Source organism: Gekko japonicus, unplaced genomic scaffold (genome assembly GCF_001447785.1).
Source record: "Gekko japonicus isolate JY-2015 unplaced genomic scaffold, Gekko_japonicus_V1.1 scaffold810, whole genome shotgun sequence".
In the NCBI taxonomy this organism is placed as follows: domain Eukaryota; kingdom Metazoa; phylum Chordata; class Lepidosauria; order Squamata; family Gekkonidae; genus Gekko; species Gekko japonicus.
Genome location: NW_015174297.1, coordinates 390,313 through 412,358, shown reverse-complemented (window position 1 = coordinate 412,358; position 22,046 = coordinate 390,313). Strand labels below are relative to the sequence as shown.

General features: G+C 41.9%; 1 protein-coding gene across 1 annotated transcript in view; it reads right to left on the bottom strand.

Moving 5' to 3' along the window:
- The window catches only part of USH2A (Usher syndrome 2A (autosomal recessive, mild)), a gene marked incomplete at its 5' end in the record, with an annotated part of 716,575 nt that overhangs the window by 319,228 nt on the left and 375,301 nt on the right, over positions 1-22,046 (bottom strand). Inside the window, 1 exon segment of the mRNA XM_015424093.1 lies at positions 8,298-8,477. Coding sequence (XP_015279579.1) covers positions 8,298-8,477 — 180 coding nt within the window.

Below are 22,046 nucleotides of genomic sequence, written 5' to 3'. Positions count from 1 at the left end.
TGTAAAAGAATGGAATGAGGGGAAAGGGCTGCAATTGAGAAGATATCATTGTGTGGGGATAGTAACTTGGATACAGATTCTGGGGAAGTAAAATCACACACACTCCAGAAGTCTGAGCTGATCTTGCTGAAGAATAGATCACAGACTTACAACCTCACTGTCCTAACATCATCCTGATCTCAATTTCAATATATTATATGTTCATCCCTCCTTACCTTCAGGAAGCTCAAAGTGGCATACGTGATTATTCCTTTCTCTGTTTTACAACCACAACAATCCTCTGAAATAGGTTAGTTTGAGAGGGAGTGACTAGTTTGAGGTCATGGCCAAGTGGGGGGTTAAACCAGGGCCTTCCTAGTCCTTATCTGGCTCTCTAACACACTGACTTCCAGAATACCGACCAATAGATGAATGAGCCACTCAAGCCCACTCTTCAATTTCACTATGAGTTTATCAGAACACATTTTCCATTGCCTCTTTAAGTATACAAGATCCCTGTGTCTGGCCGGAAATTCTGTTTCTTGGCCTGTGATGTTGCGACAGGCTGGTTCGCAGCTACTACTGACCATTTGTGCTTCATCCGCAGACCTAGCCAAGTGTTCATAAATATGCCCACCCAGTATCTGTGCCACCCAACTAAATAGAACTTGGCCCAGACTGTTGTCCCAAGATTCTAGGATGGGTAGTTTATTGTGCTCCTTCTGTATGGGATTTCCTAAGTGGCCTGGTGAATTCTGATATCCAAGCAACTGGTACTACTTACTGGATTGAGATACCCCAGAACAGTAGTAAAAAGTGAAATAGTCTTACTTGTACTATTTATCTATTGCATTTCCATTGTACCCCTCTTCCCAGGAGCTTAAGGCAGCATAGCTTCTTCTCCCCTCATCCATTTTCTTCTCACAAAACCTTGTGAGGTAGGTTAGGCTGAGTGATCAACTGATTGAAGGTCTCCTGATAATCCTCACTGGTTAAGTAGGAATTTGAACCCAGTTCTCCATTCTTAAATAAATACCAATACTCTTACCACTGACACTGCCCTTCATTTTCTCCCAGAAAAAAAATAATGTATTCCACTGAGCAACCATATTGACTTTGCTGGATAGACTGTTAATATTCTTGTATATTATTTCATGTGGCTTTTTGATAATTGCTACCACAATTGTTATTTGTTTAGTAATGTTAATTTTAAAATTGCCTGAATGTCAGTGTTTGGTTATGCTGCGGGGTTCGATTAATATGTTTCTTTCTTTTTTCAAAAAAAGGGGGGAAAAGACCTCTTCCTGAAACACTTTAGGACAAGATTAATAGGATGAATTTATTCATTTTGGAGGAAAAAATATATAAAGCTCAGGGAAAAAAACTGTTTCTACCTCTGCAGTATGAAATTTGTCACTAATCATTTTAAACTATGCCCTTTTATGCTTCTTCTGTCTCTTTTAGCTTTCTATGCAGGTCTTTGATGTAACAAAGACAGTTCCAGACAAGATTTCAGTTCATCTAGAAAAAAAAAAGCTTTAAGTCTTGAGGCAAAATGCAGCGTATTTAAAATTTATGCACTCCATAATGCCTTTGTTCTGAACTTGAACATCATGCAAAACTTCTCAGTTTTCTTTTGCCTTACAACTCTGAGCTCATTTGTTTTCCTGCTTTCAGCTTATTATAATGCAACAGTGAGTTTAACTGGTGGTTCCATCATTTAACTACATGCACAGTCATGGCTGACCCTTTCTGATCAATTGCCAATCCATACAGGTTTGACTGATAAAAGAGCCAATTAGATTTAAGCAAATTAAGGGACATCACCAATGTCAACCACTTATTAAACTGAATGGCAAATTCCATGCATACAAAACACTAATGCACCAATTCCCATTAAGAGCTGAAACCCTAACCCCATTAGTAACTCCAGACCTCTAGAGGGGAAGGGTCAGCACAAAGTTTCATATTTATAGATTAACATTTGGATTCTGTTTTTATTTTTTTTATTCTTTTCCAAGAACTCTTGAACTAGCATTGGAAGACAGAAGGGGGTAAATAAAACTGGAATTCATTCTTTGGAGAGACTTTTTAAAAGGTGTTGATTTTAAGGACTAAACTTATTTAAAATAAACGAAGCATACTTAGCATTCAACTTCTTCCAGTTCCTAACATAACTAGCATAACATATTTGAAAGAATAGGGTTTCTTAATATCTTTTCATATAAATCAAATGAACTAGCCCAGACTGTGAAATTATTACTTTTTAACAGCAGTAATTTGTTACAATTTAGAAAGATTTGATTAACCCTCCATTTTTAAGCACAGGTCTTTTATGAATATAATTCTTATTCACTCTTTACTTATTTTAAAATGGCGGATTTTGCTCCTGGAAATGGAAAACTCACACATTGCACAAAATTAGCCATAATGGGAATTCTTATTACATATGTCAACAGACTGCATTTTGTTTTCTAAATTAATTAATATAGTTTTATGCTGAGAGTGCAGCAAACAACAAAAATAATTTCTCTTCATTACATCATGTAGTCAAACCCTTTCTTCTTTCAAAAGCCAACTTGAATATTATTGTGTGATTTATCTGGAAAATGTCCCTAACATTACCAGCGAGCACTATTTCACACCAACCACCTTTGAAATAACCAATGTACCTTGTGAAGCAATGCATTAATCTTTGGAGGTTTGAACTGAGCAAAACCTTCACCTTGAGTTGTAAAAAAAATTCTCTCTTTTGGCAGAGAACAGGCAGGAGAGGTGGAAGTAAATTCAATCGCTTTTCGGCCTCACCTCAGCTACCCTTTTAGAAATGCCAATAGGTCTGGTTAGAGACAATGGGACCCCCCCCAAAACACACACACACACACACACACGATAGACAGGTGTGTACGGAACCGAGATCTGGAGGGCTTAAGGAGCTAAAAGGACTTCAGGAAAAATCTTCTGGAGACTTCAGGAAAAGTCTCTGAGCTGGGCTGACCTGGTAAGTAGGAGGAGAAAGAGAGATGATAAAACACCTGGGAGCAAGGAGGAGGATCTTTTTTGTGCTGGTTCCACTGAGGCAGATAGAACTCTTTCCTGAGGTCCATAGGAGGCTACCATTGCCATGTACTGGCCTGCATTCCTGAGCCAGAGCTTCAGGGTAATGGGAACCCTTCATATCAGTTGTAATCTTTTAAGCTAAGAAGGCTGCCTTAGATTGACATCTGGTAGGGCATGCACAGAGGGAGGGACGGAGGAATTTCTCCAGGCATGTTACTTTAAAAAGGAAGAGGGGGCAGTAAGTTGGTGAGTGGCTATTCTCTCAGCGATGCACAAGGCAGTAAGCTGTCTCTATGGCAACCAGAAGCTGGATAGCGGGAGACACAAAGGTGAGTCCATTTTATGCCAATAAAGGTATTGTATTTGTATTTGTTGAGTCCTCAGAACAGGGCAAGACAGCTGAGAACCCTGGCCCTCTCAGCAGGCAATTCCTACAAAGGCCAGGTGGTGGCAGTGGTTGAACAGAGAAAGGAAGAGAGAAAAACCTCTCCAGGTGTTAGGAAAACCAGGTGGTTGGCATGTGCCTAGCAGAGACCTTGGGCAGCCACTCAGGCCCAGATGCCTTGGAGGGCACCATGGAATATGGCCTGCAGGTCACAGCAGGGCTGCTCTGCCACACACCTGAATGAAGGTTGGACCAGGCCTGGGTGAAGACGGCTTCTCCTTTCAAAAAAGTACCTGCAAATACATGAATGCTCAAACTTTGGATGCGGCACTTCAGATCACCTTCAGCTAAGCTAACAATAATGACACATTCCTCTTTTTTTAACATACTGGTTACTATTGGATTTAAAATGTAGCATTAGGGTCATAAGTGTTAATGCACTCAAAACAAAATTATTATAATAAAGCATAATGGCAAGGTAAATATGGATTGCAGAATGTCCTATATACCAGTGCTTTTCTCCTATGTGCTGGCTCATTTATTATTCATTTCAGTATGAATCACAGTCCACTGGACAATGGGATGGAAGATTTCTTTAATAACTTTCAGTGCTAATTTAATTCTACTTAAACACACATAGTCTAGTGAATGCCACATGCTTTTCAGCATGATTTTATGTGTAAATCAGGATAATATGTTCTCAGATCATTAAGTAAAAGGAAGCATGAACTAAAACCTATTTAATCAATGAGGTATTGCTTTTAAAGTACCACAAGGTCATAAAAAAGATCATTTCAAAGCTATAAGTTTCCTAATTGTAATCAACAACAATCAAATGATGAAAGCTATCTCATAATTCCTAAAATAAATTGGCATAAATACATGCTTCAGTAAGATGCTCTATCTCTTCCTTGAGTGAAGTCATCGGATTGTTGCTCTCTCTCTCTCTCTCTCTCTTCTAAGAAATCAACCAAATAGTTGGTGCAAATGAAGATATCTACACTGAATATTTGAAATTGAGCACAATGTTGTTAAAGCTCCTATCATGAAACATGCAGGCATCTTTATTTACAGCCTGCTATGAGTGTCAATTCTGGATTTGAGCTCACTGCATTAAACTGGGTCCTCTTCCCCACGAGTTTCCCAAGAAAGAAGATAGTCAACTTACATAAGCAAATGAGGCTCGGTGACAGAACACACAGTCCCAGGTTCAATGCCTGGAATGTCCAATTAAAAGAATCTCAAGCCCTGTCCACATGTGATGTACATCCTACACATTAAGTATGTACATGTGTTTATAAGAAAGAGCCAACACACATTCGCTTTGCAACTGGAACCAGGGATCAGTAACTGGATAAATGTAGGTTTGGGTCGTATATTCAGCTGTACACATATTTAAAAGAAATGAAGTGTATATTGTACACAGTTTGTTCATGTACTCACTGTGACTTGTTAACAGGCTGGTGCTGTGAAATATCTTTCTTCCTCTGAAACCTTCAAAAACTGTTTCCAGTAAATGGAGTCAGTAGTTAACTAGATGAGCCAATAGAATAATGGTATTCAACTAATATATTTCCCTATTCACATCTATCTATCTATCTATCTATCTATCTATCTATCTATCTATCATCTATCTATCCATCCGTCCATCCATCCATCTATCTACCTACCTACCTACCTATCATCTCCCACCTTTTCTCATGGTTCAAGGCAACTTAAAATAATAGTTAAAAACCTCTATCTCAACAATACTTACAACAACCTAAAAGTAGAAAAGTACTATTAGCCCCAATGGCCTGCTGATGGTTCCTCAGATCACCCAGTGAGTACATTTAAACTCATTTTTTTTCAAATATGGGACTCTTAAATTCTTGGCAAGACAAAATGTTGGAGATCCATGACCAGATCTCCTGTATCTTTTTGTGTGAGTAAACTACCATCAAGTCACAGCCAACTTACGGTGACCTAAAGGCAAATGAGAAGCAGAGGTGGTTTTCTATTGCCTTCCTTTGCAGAGATGTCAATGGTAGTCTCCCTTCCAAATACTGACCATGCTTAGCTTCCAAGATCTGACAAGACCAGGCTATATCATGCCACCTTCTCTCCCTGTTTGTTCAACTTTTCATTACTAACAGCTGCAGTTGCTCCTGACTTGGACTGGGAGGACAGTGTTGGGGAGGTTAAAAGTTTTCCATAAAGCTGTTTCCTCAAAGAAAATGGTTTCTCCAGAACTGCACTTAGAAAAATTTACAGGCACCTTTATTTTTTTTCTCTATTGGGGCAAACAGCAGTGTGTGTGTGCGATTTTTTTTTTTAATGGTGTGCAGAAATCACAAACATTATGGTTTCAATCCAAACTAGCCCTTTCCCCTGCAGCCACAGTTATTACATCTTCAAGAGATAGAAGATCCAATCACAGAAATCCAGCATCTTTTCTTGTTAAATTCTAGGAGAGGATAGTGTTTATACTTTTGAAATAATTGCACCAAAATGCAGTAAAACCTGCTGGTCTGAGGTACTATTGGATTACAGCACCTCTCACAGGAGCTGTTAAAACTGATTCCAGTGCCAGAAAGCAGTCACTTTGAAGACCTGATTCTGTACAATGTAGGGTTGCCAACTCCAGGTTGGGAAATTCCTAGAGATGTGGGGGCAGAGCTTAGGGAGGCTGGAGTTTGGGGAAGGGGGACCTCAGCAGGGTATGATGCCATTAAGTCCACCCTGTAAAGTTGCCATTTTCTATAGGGGAACTGATCTCTATGATCTGGAGATCGGTTGTAATTCTGGGAGAATGCAAGGTTCCACCTGGATATTAGTGACATATATGATCTGGGAAGAATCATGGAAATTGAGAGGCCAGTGACAACATACAGGAGTATGTCATTCTGCTTTTGTCATGGTGATTCACTGAGAAGTATCTAGAAAGTCTTTTCTATTTGCCAACCACAGAATGTTATTTTCAACCTCTTCTACTGAATCCAACCACTGAATCCAGCATAAGGAGAGCACATTGTGTATCTTTCACTTAGGGAGTAGCCAAAAATACTCATGCATTTTCATCCTTGTTTCAATTAGAGTGAAATACACTCCTTTATTAAAAAAAACACGTTCACAATATGTCCATTCATTTTCACCTATGTTTTGAAATGCACGGCCCCACACTCATGCTCCATAAGGTCATCACATCTAGCCTCAGTATATAACTCTCACTTGTTGTTTTTGACTCACATTATTTTGTTCACTCATGTTCAATAATATGCATCACCGTGTAGTGTCATTCTTTTTATTGCTTGATTTCATAGACTTATGTTACCTTATTTATGAATATCATTGGTGAGGTTGGTGATACAAATGGCAGTAAGGGGGGGAGTACAGATCAGTTTAAAATGTTATTGTAACATTTTTTTTTAATGTGGGAAAAATTATTTCTGCTGATTTAGCAAATTGTTCTGTCCCAAGTGACCAAAACAATATAAATATTAAGATCAAAAATCCATTAAAATTCAGGACATTAGTTCTATTCTGTTTTAAAAATGTGTAGGTACATCATTTATAGAACAGACCACATTTTTAGCTTCCCTTACCACTATTCTGATTATTTTTACATGTTTATTCAGTCTTTCTGCCCAGAAACTCTTGGTAAGACACCCACTCCTCCATTTTGTCTTCACAGCCCCTCATACTAGGTTATGCTGAGGGACAGCGAGGGAAAGAAAAGAGAGATTAGCTCAAGATCTCCTGGAATCTGATGAAGGGAGCTTTGCCTTTTAAAAGTTTATACCCTGAAAATCTCTAAGGTATTACTGGACTCAAATCTAGCCGTTCTACTGCAGATCAACATGGCTACCCTCTAAAACTATTGAGAGAGCTTTATAATTCAGTTGAAGTTTGATTCTCCCCAGTCCTAATCCAACACTTTTGTGCTATGCCAAAGTGGCTTCAGTGCATCTAAATTAAGAATTCCAGTTTCTCTCAGAGGAAGATCTGGCCCTGTATGGTGGTAAAGTTACACTGATGAATATGAAGACTATTGGCAAACAAACCTGCTATCTGCATTATTCCTATCCCAACAAATTGCTAGAGATAGTCTGGGGGTTTTTTTCTAGAGAAGTCACAGTGGTTTATAAATAAGAATCTACCAGTTCCTTTTGACCCTAGAATAACAGCCACCACAGGTTGGTGGGCTGCAGTGAGAAGAGAGAAGAGGTTGCACTGAGAAAAGAGGCAGGAGGGAAGAAGAAGAAGAAGAGTTGGATTTATACCCTGCCCTTCACTTGGAGTCTCAGAGCAGTTTACCATCTCCTTCCCTTCATCTCCCCACAATAGACACCCTGTGACGTAGGTGGGGCTGAGAAAGCTCTGAAAGAACTGCTCTTGAGAGAACAGCTCTAAGAGTACTATGACTGACCCAAGGTCATCCAGCTGGCTGCATGCAGGAGAGGGAGGAATCAAACCCAGTTCTCCAGATTAGAGTCCACCATTCTTAACCACTACACCATACTGGCTGCCACCCTTAACCACTACACCAAACTTTCACCCCCTTCACTGCAACCAATGTGCCAGGTAGCTATTACTTTACATGGGTCCTGCAAACACAAGAATCAACTTTACCAGGATCAGGAGGGACTACTGAGAGAAGGCGAACATAGGAAAGATACATAATCCTTACTCAAATGGACCTGACGCATCATGTATATATTCATCATATTATTGCCTCTATTAACAAGTTGTGTTGACTACTGTACTCTTTCAAAACCCTGCAAAACGTATTTGAGAAGTGACACAACCCCTCACTCCACTTCAAATATTTAATTGTGTTAGACTTTCAAGGTAATGTTTCATTTCCATACTAGTGACATTTAATTATACTTACCCCCAGGAGGTATGGCAATTGTTACTGGATCACTTATCACAAAGCCTTGACTATTGGAAGCATTCACTTGTATGGAGTAGTTTGAAAATGGGATTAGTCCTCCAATGGGCACCCAGGTATTTCCTTCTTTACCAATATGTACAATTCGTGTGCCATTTAACATAACATAATTGCCACTAGCTGGAAGAGAAAGAGAGCAAAAACTGACAAATGCATCTGTTGTAGAGTTTCTCCCATAGACAAACACAGGTTAAAAATGCATACATACTAAAGGCATGGTAACTATAAACTATATGGAAAAAGTATAGTCAAAGATTTCCATAGGAAGCATAATAGAGCAGGAACCAAACTCCACAAGGTAAAAGGTGCCTAGTAGTAGTTTTGTGAGTTCAAGGCTGGATCACGTCCAATTCATTGTCATTATTAACAAAACTGGATTAGTGAGTTTATCAAACACAAAGGAACACCAGCTGTGAAAAGCTTCAAACACTTTGCAGGATAAACTATACATTCTAGTCTAGAGAGGCCAGCCAATATTGTCCTAACAAAATTTTAAAAACAGATTTTAAATTTTCCACTTCAGCAAAATACTTGAGGGAATTTTACAAAAGCAAAATGTTCCAGGAAAAGTAGAAGAAATTTTCAGGGAAGTTCTAATATCCTCACTACATACAGACATTCTGCTCAGTAAAATTCAACTGGAATATTGTGTTTTGGGCATCACAGTTATTAAAGTTAATAAACTGGAAAAGATCAAAAGGATAGCTACAATATTGATTAAGGAAAATATTGATATCATGCCTCCATTTTGGGTTGCCTTTCTTCTCTTTCCTCTCCTCCATCTTGAGGTGGGTACAACCTCTGCTCTATTAAGTCACCCGAGGTTTCTGGCCCAATACCATAACAAAGGTAGGAGAGTCAGTAGAGCAAGTTGCTTAATCTCATCAATTTACTGAGAAAATAGCCATTCCAGAGAGCAGCAAGCTTCACCCAGTACTATATGTATCCAAGCCTCTCAGTGATTAATCAGTGTGCCTCTAGTCACACAAAAGGATCCAAATACATTAGCACTGTTCGAAGAACTGTACCCATACATGAAAATACATGAAGCTGCCTTACATTGAACCAGACCATTAGTTCATCAAGGTCAGTACTGTCTACTCTGACTAGTAGCAGTTCTCCAGGACTTCAGATGGAGGTCTTTCACATCACCAGCTGTCTGATCCTTTTAATGGGAGATGCAGGGGACTGAATTTAGGATCTTCCACTGAGGCACAGCCCCTACACACATTAGTGTTTCCTATAAACAGAAGATGTGTAGCTGTGTTAGTCTATTTGTAGGAGTAGAAAAGAGCAAGAGTCCAGTAGCACCTTAAAGACTAACAAAATTTCAGATAGCTGAAGAAGTGAGCAGTGACTCATGAAAGCTCATACCCTGCCACAAATTTTGTTAGTCTTTAAGGTGCTACTGGACTCTTGCTCTTTTCTGCTCCTATGAATAGGTCAAACCGGAGGTGTCAAACTCATTTGTTATGAGGGCCAGATCTGACATAAATGTTACTTTGTCTGGCGGGGCTATGTGTACCATAAAACATAATGCTCGGAGATATAAACTTTATAAAGGACAGCAGCTGGTAAGCTGCAAGTTGGTGTGTCCTCACTGCAAAGCCCCATGGGCTGGAAGGGGGATGCAGAGAAAAAACACACATGAGTGGACTGGAGACTCAGCAGTGCAGTGCTGGGCAGACACTCCCATGTTCCAACAGAGGATCATCTGTGCACACACACCATGTGCAAATGCTGATCACTGAGGCCATCTGGGACAGTATCTCCAGAGCTGCAGACCAAGTGGAGTGGTATGAATGTAGCTGCAGTGACTCCCAATTTACCAGTGAGGCTGTCCCTGAAGTGAAAAGGTTCTGCTTGACTGCTACAGATCCCACAATTAGAGTGGCTCTGCCCCGCCCCCAGGCAGCCTCCTGTTCCCTCCCTTGCACCAGTTGCTCATGGTCCTCATAACAACCCTGGACGAGCCAGTTCCGCACCCCTTATGTTTGACACCCCTGGGTCAAACTGTCCCAGTAATACAATTAAGTCCATTTCAATTGTCTGCTCCAGTCCCAGTTTAATAAAGTAGCTGTACTACCACAGTGCAATTGAAGCCATTTCCCAGATCTTTGTCCTGCAATGCACATGTAATATCTGGAAACAGCAATCATGTGGCAGGTGGGCAGGCTCTGTAGTGGAGGGCTTATGTAGTTCTTATGGAGGGCGTATGAATTCAGTGATTCATTGCACCTTTTCTAATTCTATACATCTGGAATGCTTAAGTATTTGCCTCATTAATTAGGGTTAGGAAGCAATTGTTCTCCAGGCCAGTTTGGCCAGGGATTCTGGAGAGGGGGGTTGCCCTCTTCTGGGCATAGAGCAGGGGTCACTAGGGGACTGTGAGGGGAGGTATTTGTGAATTCCCTGCATTGTGCAGGGGGTTGGACTAACTGACCCTGGAGATCTATGATTCTATGAAGTATGTTGATAGGCAAATGGGTTAGGTCAGCTACTGCTTTATCCACACTAAACTTAACTATTTGTCCAACACTTCTTTATCACTTTTGTTTATTTTTCCTTTTAGACACAGTCTTGAAATGGATCTTCTAGCTACCAGTATTAACAATCAATTTGGAGCCATCAGTGTAATTGTTGTTTCTTTAGCATATGCGCGATTATCCAAACCCTTAGGTGCACTGGTTGAAAAAGCCTTAAATCCAGTTATTTTACCTTTACTTTGCCTTATGTTAAACTGTCATGTTTTTTCCTGGGGCCAGAAGAACATTCAAATGCAAGAGCATGCACTTAGTAATATGTAACCAATGGCCTGCAGACCGAGCAAGTTCTCCCTCTTCCTCCACCAACTGTGGTCCCCTGGGTGGACCCTCAGGAATAGTAAAGTGAGAGGGGTTATCAGCTGAAATTGGTCTCTTCTGAAGACTTAAGTGCTCTTAAATGTCCAGAATGGCATGGCTAGATTGAAACTGAAGTATTTGTATTTCCAACATCAGACACAATATCAAAAATGTACCAGTCTATATTGGATTTTGAATTTATTCTACTCATATTTTCATTTCATTGTGCGTGTGTAAAGTGCTGTCAAATTGCAGTGTAAAGTGCTGTCAAATTGCAACTAATGGCGATCTCATAAGGTTTTCATTCAAGGCAAGTAATTAAGCAGTGGGGGTTTGCCACTGCTTCCTCTGCAAAGTCTTCCTTGGCGGTCTCCCATCCAAGTACTAACCCTGCTTAGCTTCCAAGATTTTACAAGATCCAGCTATACTATACCATTCCATATCTTTTTAATTTCATTGTCACATTTAAAGCAACTTGTATCTTTATCTACAAGCTATTCTGAAGATAATGTGGGGAAAGGGTAAACAGCCCCCCCCCCATGTGATATGTCTCTCTTCCCCACCGCACCGAGTAACCATTCATACAACAATTTAATCTATGACTTTCCTTGCTAAAACTGGTATTTTTCAACTACTTCTGTTCAGTTTCAAACTCCATGTTAAGTTATATAACAAATACTAGCATTTGTTGTTATAAAATGCTGCTGAGAAAAAAGCTATCAGCAAAGCAACACTTTGTTCTAAGTTGCCTAGATAACAACATTAATACACAGTAATTATGTAATTAGTTGTAACATTAAGTTCTAGTTATAGCAGAATGATTACTTGGCAATTATGAGAAGTATATAATTACTCAATAATTATGAGAAGTATGTAATTACATAACCATTTTATTCAGCTCCCAAAAAATGAACTTGCATATTTATAATGAGTTAGGCAATGCAGCAGTACAAATTGCTCATTGCTTCATATTCAAACAGAGAAGATGGTGACAGATTTCCTAACATAAATTATGCACAGAACAAAGGTTTCTTATCCAAGCAGCTCACAGTGCTGGCAACTAAAATATTAGCAGAATTGGGGTTTGGATATATTTTTTTAAGAATGCAGGCCCTCAAATTACTCATGCTGGGAGTGTCACACAGTTTGCGGCTTTGGCACTTTTCACTGCATAAACTTGACTTTCAGTGGGCTGGAAAATGCAGCCACATTGGTTCAGCCTGAAAGAAAGTGCGACACTGATAAGCATTTCATATCACTTGATGGCATTCCTGACTAGTCTGCCTCAGCTCGGATCCTATTTGTGAGTCTAAGTGGCTAGTGCTTTCCTCTTTCCATTTGTCATGTGTGTCCTTTCCCCACTCCACTTGCAATTCTAAGCTCAGCAGTTTGACAAGAACGTGCCTCCTGCCCATATAAGCAATAGTTTGGGATACCGGTAAATTTCAAGGGCAGCTATTCTACCTTCTGCACAGTGGTTTATGCCAAGGCAACTACTCATCCTATTTGTTTCAGCCTTCCCTTCCCTGACACGATCCTCAGCCAGAATGTTTTCATCACTGTCTCTCTGTCAATTCTGTGAAAGGACACGTCTCTGAAAGAGTTAGACAACAGTATCTTCTGGGGCCAGTCTGTCTGCTTATTTACTGCACTGACCCTCTTGTTACCCTAACCTCCCATTCTAAGATTCTGCTTGCTATGCCACAAAAGTTAAAACAAACTTCAAATCACCCGTTTTACTCTTTTGTGTACATTCATTGGATAATATACCCCCACAGCTCCCTTGCTTGTGATGCGGAAGACTGGTTGTGTGAACAAAGGCGGCAGAAATATTGCAGTCCTTTCCCAAGGGCCAGTTTAAACATCCATCCATGTTCTGTGTCTAGTGATGGGCTAAAAGACAGCTCAGGATCAAAGTATAATAGGAGCATGGCTGATGTACTAGGCAGGCAGCACGGACTGGCTGAAAATGATAGCTGCTTCAAGATGAGCTGGCCATGACGCAGTAGGTGAACATATGGTTGGATCTAAGACGCTTTTCTGCTGGTGAAAAAGGAAGGAGGGGTCCACTATGATCACCAAAAAGGAATATGCTGGGGGTCCTAGGACCCACACAAACAAGAGCCATGTGGGACTGGGGCTGTAATAAGCATACAAGACAAGGGAGACTGAGTGAAAAAGTAATGAGTTGGCCAGATCCAACCCATAACATCGAACTCAATGCAAATAGTTATGAAACAAGCATGGAGGAGAGATCTTAGCTCCATTTCCCACCAGCAAATAGGGCCAGTGTTTTGGCTGAGCACATCTAGCTGCTCTTGGATATTCCAACAATAAATCTATAAAAGCCTTTTTTCTGGAGTTGTATGAAGAATATATTTTAAAGGCCTTCGAATTAAAATGGTTTGAAATGGTCCCTAGTCTAGTTCTTATTTGGTGTAGTGGTTAAGTGCACGGACTCTAATCTGGGAGAACTGGATTTCATTCCCCACTCCTCCACTTGCAGCTGCTGGATGACCTTGGGCAAGCCATAGTTCTGTCAGAGCTGTGAAAGGACAGTTCTTGAAAGAGCTCTCTCGGCCCCACTCAGCTTATGGGGTATTTTTTATTCATTTATTTATCAATTCAATTTATAACCCGCCCTCCTCGCTGCGCAGGCTCAGGACGGCTCACAAGGGTATCTGTTCTGGGGAGGGGGAGGGGAAGGAGTTTGTAAACCACTCTGAGACTCCTCTGAGTAGTGAAGGGCGGGGTATAAATCCAATCTCTTCTCTTCTTCTCTCTTCTTCTTCTAACACACATGGCTTGTTCACACAATAAGTCTTCAGCATCACAAGGAAGGGAGTGGCAGGGGAATTTTATCCAGCGAATATACACAAAAGAGTAAAAATGGGTGTTTTAAGTTTCTTTTAACTTCTGCAGCACAGCAAGCAGAATCTTAGAATGGGAGTTTAGGACAACAGGAGGTACAATGCAGTAAATAAGAAATTTGTTTAGAACTTGGTCAGCATTGTTAGATTCTTATGCCAGCATTACAAGCAGCTACACCAACGCGAATGTTTAGGAATGAATGCCAGAACCCAAAGGTGATCCTCCTTGAACTTCCCTGCTCTTTTGTTGTGTTATCATTGTAACATTAGAAAAGCCACATACTACCTAACTAAAGGTTCCCCCCACCACCAACTTTGAAGTGGATGTACATGATGACTGACCCTGTGAGCTGACACTTCCCTTTGACAACATGGGCCAGCCTCCCATTGTGCTTATGAAGATCGGGTTTCATAAGCGGCACTAATAACTTGACAAGGAAATGCCATGGAGAGCAATGAAGTGGGAAGATAAAGGCAAGTTTTTCATTCCTTATACTGCCTACAACCTGTGGGTGGATCATGCAACTTCCTATTTTTAAAGAAGACTTTTATCTCAAAGACTCACCGTTCCCACTGAGAAGAGGATGGTGAAAAATAAGTGACCCTTTGACTTAGTGTATTTGGGGACTTGTTTTACACAAGCAGGTTCACAAAGGAGATGTATTATGGTCAGGAAATATCAGCAGGGTTTCATATTCCCTGCTGTGTGAACAGAGGTGGGAAATGCACAAGCCACAGATACTGAAAAGCTCATTTAATTTTTTAAAAAAAATCTTCCTCACTATATAGTTTTTAAGTATGAGTAAATACACAATTTTCTGTGCCATGTTGTAAGCAAAAATTAAAAACCTGCATTGAGTAGCAATCTGTGGATAGGGCTTGGGTGAAAAAGGATCAATAGAGGTTAAATGCAATGAACGAGATTAAAAATATTTTACCATAGGCAGAGATAACAAGCAGACAACTGCTTTTTGGTGATAAAAAATACCAATGATGGTGGGATGGCTGTGAAGATTTGCAAAATATTATTAAAATAGCAGCTGAAAAGGAAATTGTTACCGATGAATCCAAATCTCCTTTCTGATTCCAGAAGGATAGTGTTCTTGAAAGAGAAGTCCTGAATGATGGGCAGGTATAAACCAAAGAAAAGAAGCCTCCCAACCTCAGATGTACCATCGCATGCACCAAGACACTCTAAATTTCAGTCTCCAAAATTGGAATGCTAGGGACTGACCAAAACTACTTGAGGAAAAGGAAAGAGAGAGAAAAAAATCAACCTCTGCTAAAATTCCTAGTCAAGGTTTTGCACAGATCACCAAGGACTGCAATATCGGTGACTAGAAACAGCACCACAAGTAACAATGAAATATCCCGTCTCTAGGCAGAACGCAGAGAGCCAGTGTGGTGTACAGGCTAGAGGGTCAGACTAGGATTTGAGACTAGGGATGGGCGGTTCAGTTTGGGGCAGCCCGTGAATGTAACGAGTCCCACCCAAACTGGCCCATTCTGGCAAGTTCAGTTCCCCCTTTCGCTGTGACCAGGAGCAAGGGGGCAGGGATCGCCAGGGAAGGGGCTTCATTCAGGCCTGTAGCTACAGTGGGGCATTTCAGGGCTCCTCCCCCTTCCTTAAAGGTACAGTCCCACAAGACTTCCCCCTTTAAAACTTTTTAAAAACTGTCCTGGGTCAGAGTAGACTCAGCTGAGACCAAGGGGACGAGACAGAATCACTAACCAGAAGTGTGAAGTCTAGAGTTCAGTCCAAGAGTCATCATACACAAGGAAAGCCAGCTGAGGGTCCAAGAAGCAGAGTCTGAGCAGGTCCAAGAGGTGTAGTCAAGCAGGTCCAGGGACGAAGTCAAAGGTTCAGGAGTTGCAGACAGGAACAGGTCTGCAGGGTGTGGTCGCACATCTCCGGAAAGGTGATGAGTTCCTTCCACGCCTACCCCATCTGCAGTCTCATCCTTTATTGGCAGCTCACATCTGGGTCTCATTGTTTGTGAGAGAGCCATCCATTTGATCATTAACCCCAGGTGTTCCTCTTGATTTGGCAGTTGCCAGGCAGCGAAGAGCACACTCCACCTCATCTTGAGGAGTTCCAAGTGCACCCACCTCCTCCTGCATTCCTCTGGCTTTGGGGAAAGGGGAGGTGGGGCAGCCTGTGAAGTCTCCCCAAGATTATGGGTTGTTGAGGCACTGCCTCTTGGGGTTGCCTCTTCCATGTTCAGGGGGCTGGAGTACATGCTGTCCTTAGCAACTGGGGCATTAGGACCTGCCTCCGCCATTTCAGGGTCATTGACAGCATCAGCTGGTTGAGTCTCAGAGGTGCTGATGGGGATGTTATCAGCATCAGCTGAGTGATCCTCAGCTAAAACAGGCTGGCCCATGACCAAAACGTTCAAAATCTAAGGGACCGCCTCTTCCCATATATGCCTCAAAGAGCGTTACGCTCAAAAGATCAACATCTCCTGGTGGTCCCTGGTCCGAAGGACACCCGTCTTGCCTCAACCAGGGCCAGGGCTTTCTCTATCCTGCCCCCAGCCTGGTGGAACATGCTCCCTATTGAGACCAGGGCCCTGCGGGATCTCCTTCAATTCCACAGGGCCTGCAAGACGGCGCTGTTCCGCCAAGCCTTCGGTTGAGGCAGCAGGTGCCCATTTATGGCCTCACTGAGGTTGTTGTCTACTGACCACCGATAACTGGTCTTTAGCTCATTGTACCATCGAGCCAGAACTTTATAACCAACTGCCGCTGTTCCAAGCAGCACCCATTGTTTTAATTGTATTTATGCTAATGATGTTACCCGCCCTGAGCTTGCCCCAGGGATGGACGGGATATAAATGTGAATAATAAATAAATAAATAAAAGCATTTTTAAAGGTGCATGCTCCCATGTCATACCGAACAGAAAGCAGCAGTGTGCAAACTGTGCAACAACAAAGGAACGAGGGGAGAGCAAGCAGGATCCGATAACGCACCGATGGCTCCTGGGCTTGGGTTGGTCTGCCAGGAAGACTCTGCAGACTCGGAGTGCTGCCACTGCAGGTGGGGAAGTCGTGAGGGCACCACCACTGCTCATTTTGACTATGCACTTGCCACGTGTTGGGGCTTTGGAGCATGTCAAAGAGCACCACAGAGCCAAACAAGTGCTGCTGCCCCCCGCATCAGAGCCTGGCTGAAAGGTGTTGGGATCCACATGACTTCCCAGGGCACTAGTGCGGCTGCAAGAGTCATCACAGAGCTCTCAGGTGAGAAACCTTTCTCTCCCTCACTCCCCACCATTGCTGCCTTTAGCCCAGTGGATGACTCCGCACCACCTGCTGATGTACTGGCAGAACTGCTGCCCCATCCTTGTTTTGAGTGCCATGCATGCCTAACATTGTCAGCTCTCTTGACTCACTAGAGCTCTCCCCCAAGCTCCAAGCCCCCCCCCATGTCTCTCTTTGGTGTTAATTATTTTTTTAGCCCCACAAGAAAAACATATGCCCCATAAGTTCCAAAATCCTGGCTATTGGCCTGGCTTTATTTAACCCTTTGGTCCCCCCCACTTTGAAGCAGTGGGGAGGAAAACTGAAGGGTTAAATGACTGCCATTCCACTCAGATGTTAGGCTTAAATAGCTGTCCCCGAACAGCCAAACCGGCCAAACGTCCAGTAAATGTTTGGGGAATGCTCCTTTCCCAAACATCAGTTCCTGAGCCCCAAGCTGGTCCAAACCAGCTCTGTGAATAGGTTAGGTCTGAAAGAGACAGAGAGACTGACTAGCCCAAGAGCACCCATCAAGCTTCATGGCACAGTGAAAATCCGAACCTCCATCTCCCAGATCCTAGTATTTAACAGTCTGATATTAAAATTGAATCTGTGTATCTAATTACCCTTAAGAAAAAAACTCAACAGATCTGTAAATGATATTATAGGCACTCAATGTGAATGATGCCCAATATTCCAATGGGGAAATGTGCATGCTAATGGGAAATGATTGTTAGAAACACTGTGCAAGAGAGGTTCCAAAGCAGCTATGCATCCTTTTTCTGAAGTACCAGTAGGTGCATAAAACTCCTGTGGATTGCTGGTGCGTGAATTACTGCTGTCCTGGGTATATCATCCTATGGGGTTCACTAGACTGAAATAACATAAATGGGTATCCTTTCCCATTCTTCTTATAATCATTGTCACAAGAATTTTAATGCCTCATATATTCCTGTAATTTTTTTTTCCTGTGAGCTGTACTGTTTTGACCTTTTCAATATTCTGTAATTTGACTGGCTGGCCATTTCAAATTCTCTCCTTTTTACAGCCTTATTAACTTGTGGGAAAGAGGTGAAATGGACAGCCAATCAGAATACATAATATTGCAAAGGTCACAATAGTACAGTATAGCACCATGCAGACATGGAATACTATCTATTAAGCACTGGCATTCCAATTTCTTATTCATGTTGCAAAGATTGTAATGGGAATGGAAAATGGCACAACATCAAGCCATTCATGGCAAAGACAGTAATAGAAAAGGAAACAGAATACACCAAATTCTTTTTTTTATTATTATTCAGGAAGGTGGAGAATTGAATGACAATATCCTTTCTGATTCAGAGCACATGCACCAAAATATCCTATATTATTCATTCATTTTTCTAATAGTCTTGAGTTGCCTTGATTAAGGTAATGTACAGAAGAATAGATAAAGAAAGCCAAGATGTATTAAAACTAACTTTAAAATACGTCTACATCCAATACTGGAGCTGCCTGAATGAAACTCCCAAACATATAATGTGGCCGTAAGCAGCAGCTGTGTATATGTGTGATGAATAGGGATCACAGAACTGGGGAGGAGGTTTTCAACTTTTCTTGCTCCTGTGCAGACCAAGGTCTGTAGTCTCTGTTCTGACTGGCAGTAGTTCTACATGGTCTCAGGCACAGATATTTCACATTACCTACCACCAGATTTATTTTTTTTAAATCACAGAACTGGGGAGGAGGTTTTCAACTTTTCTTGCTCCTGTGCAGACCAAGGTCTGTAGTCTCTGTTCTGACTGGCAGTAGTTCTACATGGTCTCAGGCACAGATATTTCACATTACCTACCACCAGATTTATTTTTTTTAAGCTGGATATGTCAGGGATTGAACCTGGGATCTTCAGCATATAAAGCCAGTCCTCTGCCACTCAAACATGTCCCACCACTTGTCTGGGTAGGGTTTAGAGCATCTGGGGGGACAGGGGCATTTTTGATCAGGTTAGGTCTGTTGTGGAGAGTAAAGATCCAATCAGCACACATCACCAAATAAGTGAAGGAGGGAAATGGTTTTAACTTGTACAGGGAGGGAGTTCCTGAGTGTGCACACCACAGCTGTAAAAACATACATCCTGTTATGGACCTTTTTATATTCCCTTTATGAGATGGGAACAACTGCAGTGTAGCTCTTTTATGTCCTCTGGAGATCATACAGAGGCCCTGGCCAGTGCTGTTTTTCCTAGAAATGGTGGCCGCAACATAGGCATGAGCAAATGCCACAGCATGGGTTCCTTCCTCATATTTGGGACTGCAGATACGTGTTTCATGCCACTGGACTAGAAAAAGGACAGGGATGCAAATGCAAGGAAGGGAGAGGAGAATGGAGACAGGAGATAATGGGAAAAAACCCTTAAAAGGTATCTAAAATACAGTGTACTTCAAGATTTGCTCTTTTTGACATGGGTCAAAAGGAAGTCAAAAGGTAACTGGAATAACAGACAAGTTTGGCCTTGGAAAGCAAAATGAAGCAGGGCAAAGGTTAACAGAATTTTGTCAAGAGAACACATTGGGCATAGCGAACACCCTTTTCCAACAACCTAAGAGGCGACTCTACACATGGACATCACCGGATGGGCAACACCGAAATCAGATTGACTATATAATTTGCAGTCAAAGATGGAGAAGCTCTATCCAGTCAGTAAAAACAAGACCTGGAGCTGACTGTGGTTCAGATCATGAGCTACTCATTGCAAAATTCAGACTTAAACTGAAGAAAATCGGGAAAACCACGAGGCCATTCAGGTTTGACCTAGATCACATCCCTGATGAATATACAGTAGAGGTGAAGAATAGATTCAAGGGTCTGGATTTGATAGATAGAGTGCCTGAAGAACTATGGACAGAGGTTCGTGACATCGTACAGGAGGCAGCAATCACCACCATACCAAAGAAAAAGAAATGCAAGAAAGCAAAATGGCTTTCTGATGAGGCTTTACAAATAGCAGAGGAAAGAAGGAAAGCGAAAGGCAAAGGCGAAAAGGAAAGATTTACCCAACTGAACGCAGATTTCCAGAGAACAGCAAGGAGAGATAAGGAGGCCTTCCTGAATGAACAGTGCAAAGTAATAGAAGAAAACAATAGAATGGGAAGGACTAGAGATCTCTTCAAGAAAATTGGAGAAATCAAGGGAGCGTTCCATGCAAAGCTGGCCATGATAAAGGACAAAAACGGTAGGGACCTAACAGAAGCAGAAGAGATTAGGAAAAGATGGCAAGAATACACAGAAGAACTATACAAGAAAGACCTCAATGTCCTTGACAAACACGACGGTATAATCACTGACCTTGAGCCAGACATCCTGGAATGTGAAGTTAAATGGGCCTTAGAAAGCATTACTAACAACAAAGCTAGTGGAGGTGATGGTATTCCAGCTGAGCTATTCAAAGTCTTAGAAGATGATGCTGTTAAAGTGCTGCACTCCATTTGCCAGCAAATTTGGAAAACGCAACAGTGGCCACAGGATTGGAAAAGATCAGTATACATTCCAATCCCAAAGAAGGGCAACGCCAAGGAATGTTCAAACTATCGCACAATTGCACTCATATCACACGCTAGCAAGGTCATGCTCAAGATCCTACAAGCTAGGCTTCAACAGTACGTGGATAGAGAACTACCAGAAGTACAAGCTGGGTTTCGAAGAGGTAGAGGAACGAGAGATCATATTGCCAACATTCGCTGGATTATGGAGAAAGCAAGAGAGTACCAGAAAAATATCTACTTCTGCTTCATTGACTATGCTAAAGCCTTTGACTGTGTGGATCACAACAAACTATGGCAGGTCCTTAAAGAGATGGGAGTACCAGACCACCTCACATGTCTCTTGAGAAACCTGTATAAGGGCCAAGAAGCGACAGTTAGAACCGGATACGGAACAACTGATTGGTTCAGCATAGGAAAAGGAGTACGACAAGGATGTATACTGTCACCTTGCTTATTTAATATATATGCAGAGTACATCATGCGAAATGCTGGCCTGGATGAATCACAAGCGGGAATTAAGATTGCTGGGGAAAAGATCAACAACCTCAGATATGCAGATGATACCACTCTAATGGCTGAAAGTGAAAAGGATCTAAAGAGCCTCTTGCTCAGAGTAAAAGAGGAGAGCGCAAAAGTGGGCTTGAAGCTCAACATCAAAAAAACTAAGATCATGGCATCCGGCCCCATCACTCCTTGGCAAATAGAAGGGGAAGTCGTGGAAGTAGTGACAGACTTCACGTTCCTGGGATCCCAGATCACCGCAGACTGTGACTGCAGCCATGAAATTAAAAGACGCCTGCTCCTTGGGAGGAAAGCGATGGCGAACCTAAACAGCATGATAAAAAGTAGAGACATCACCCTGCCAACAAAAGTCCGCATGGTCAAAGCAATGGTATTCCCAGTAGTCATGTATGGCTGCGAGAGCTGGACTATAAGGAAGGCCGAGCGCCGAAGAATAGATTCTTTTGAACTATGGTGCTGGAGAAGACTCTTGAGAGTCCCTTGGACTGCAAGAAGAACAAATCAGTCAATCCTCAAAGAAATCAACCCTGACTGTTCCCTGGAAGGCCAGATAATGAAACTGAAGCTCAAATACTTTGGCCACCAAATGAGAAGGGAGCACTCACTGGAGAAGACCCTGATGCTGGGAAAGATTGAAGGTCAAAGAAGACGGGGACGGCAAAGGATGAGATGGTTAGACAGTGTCA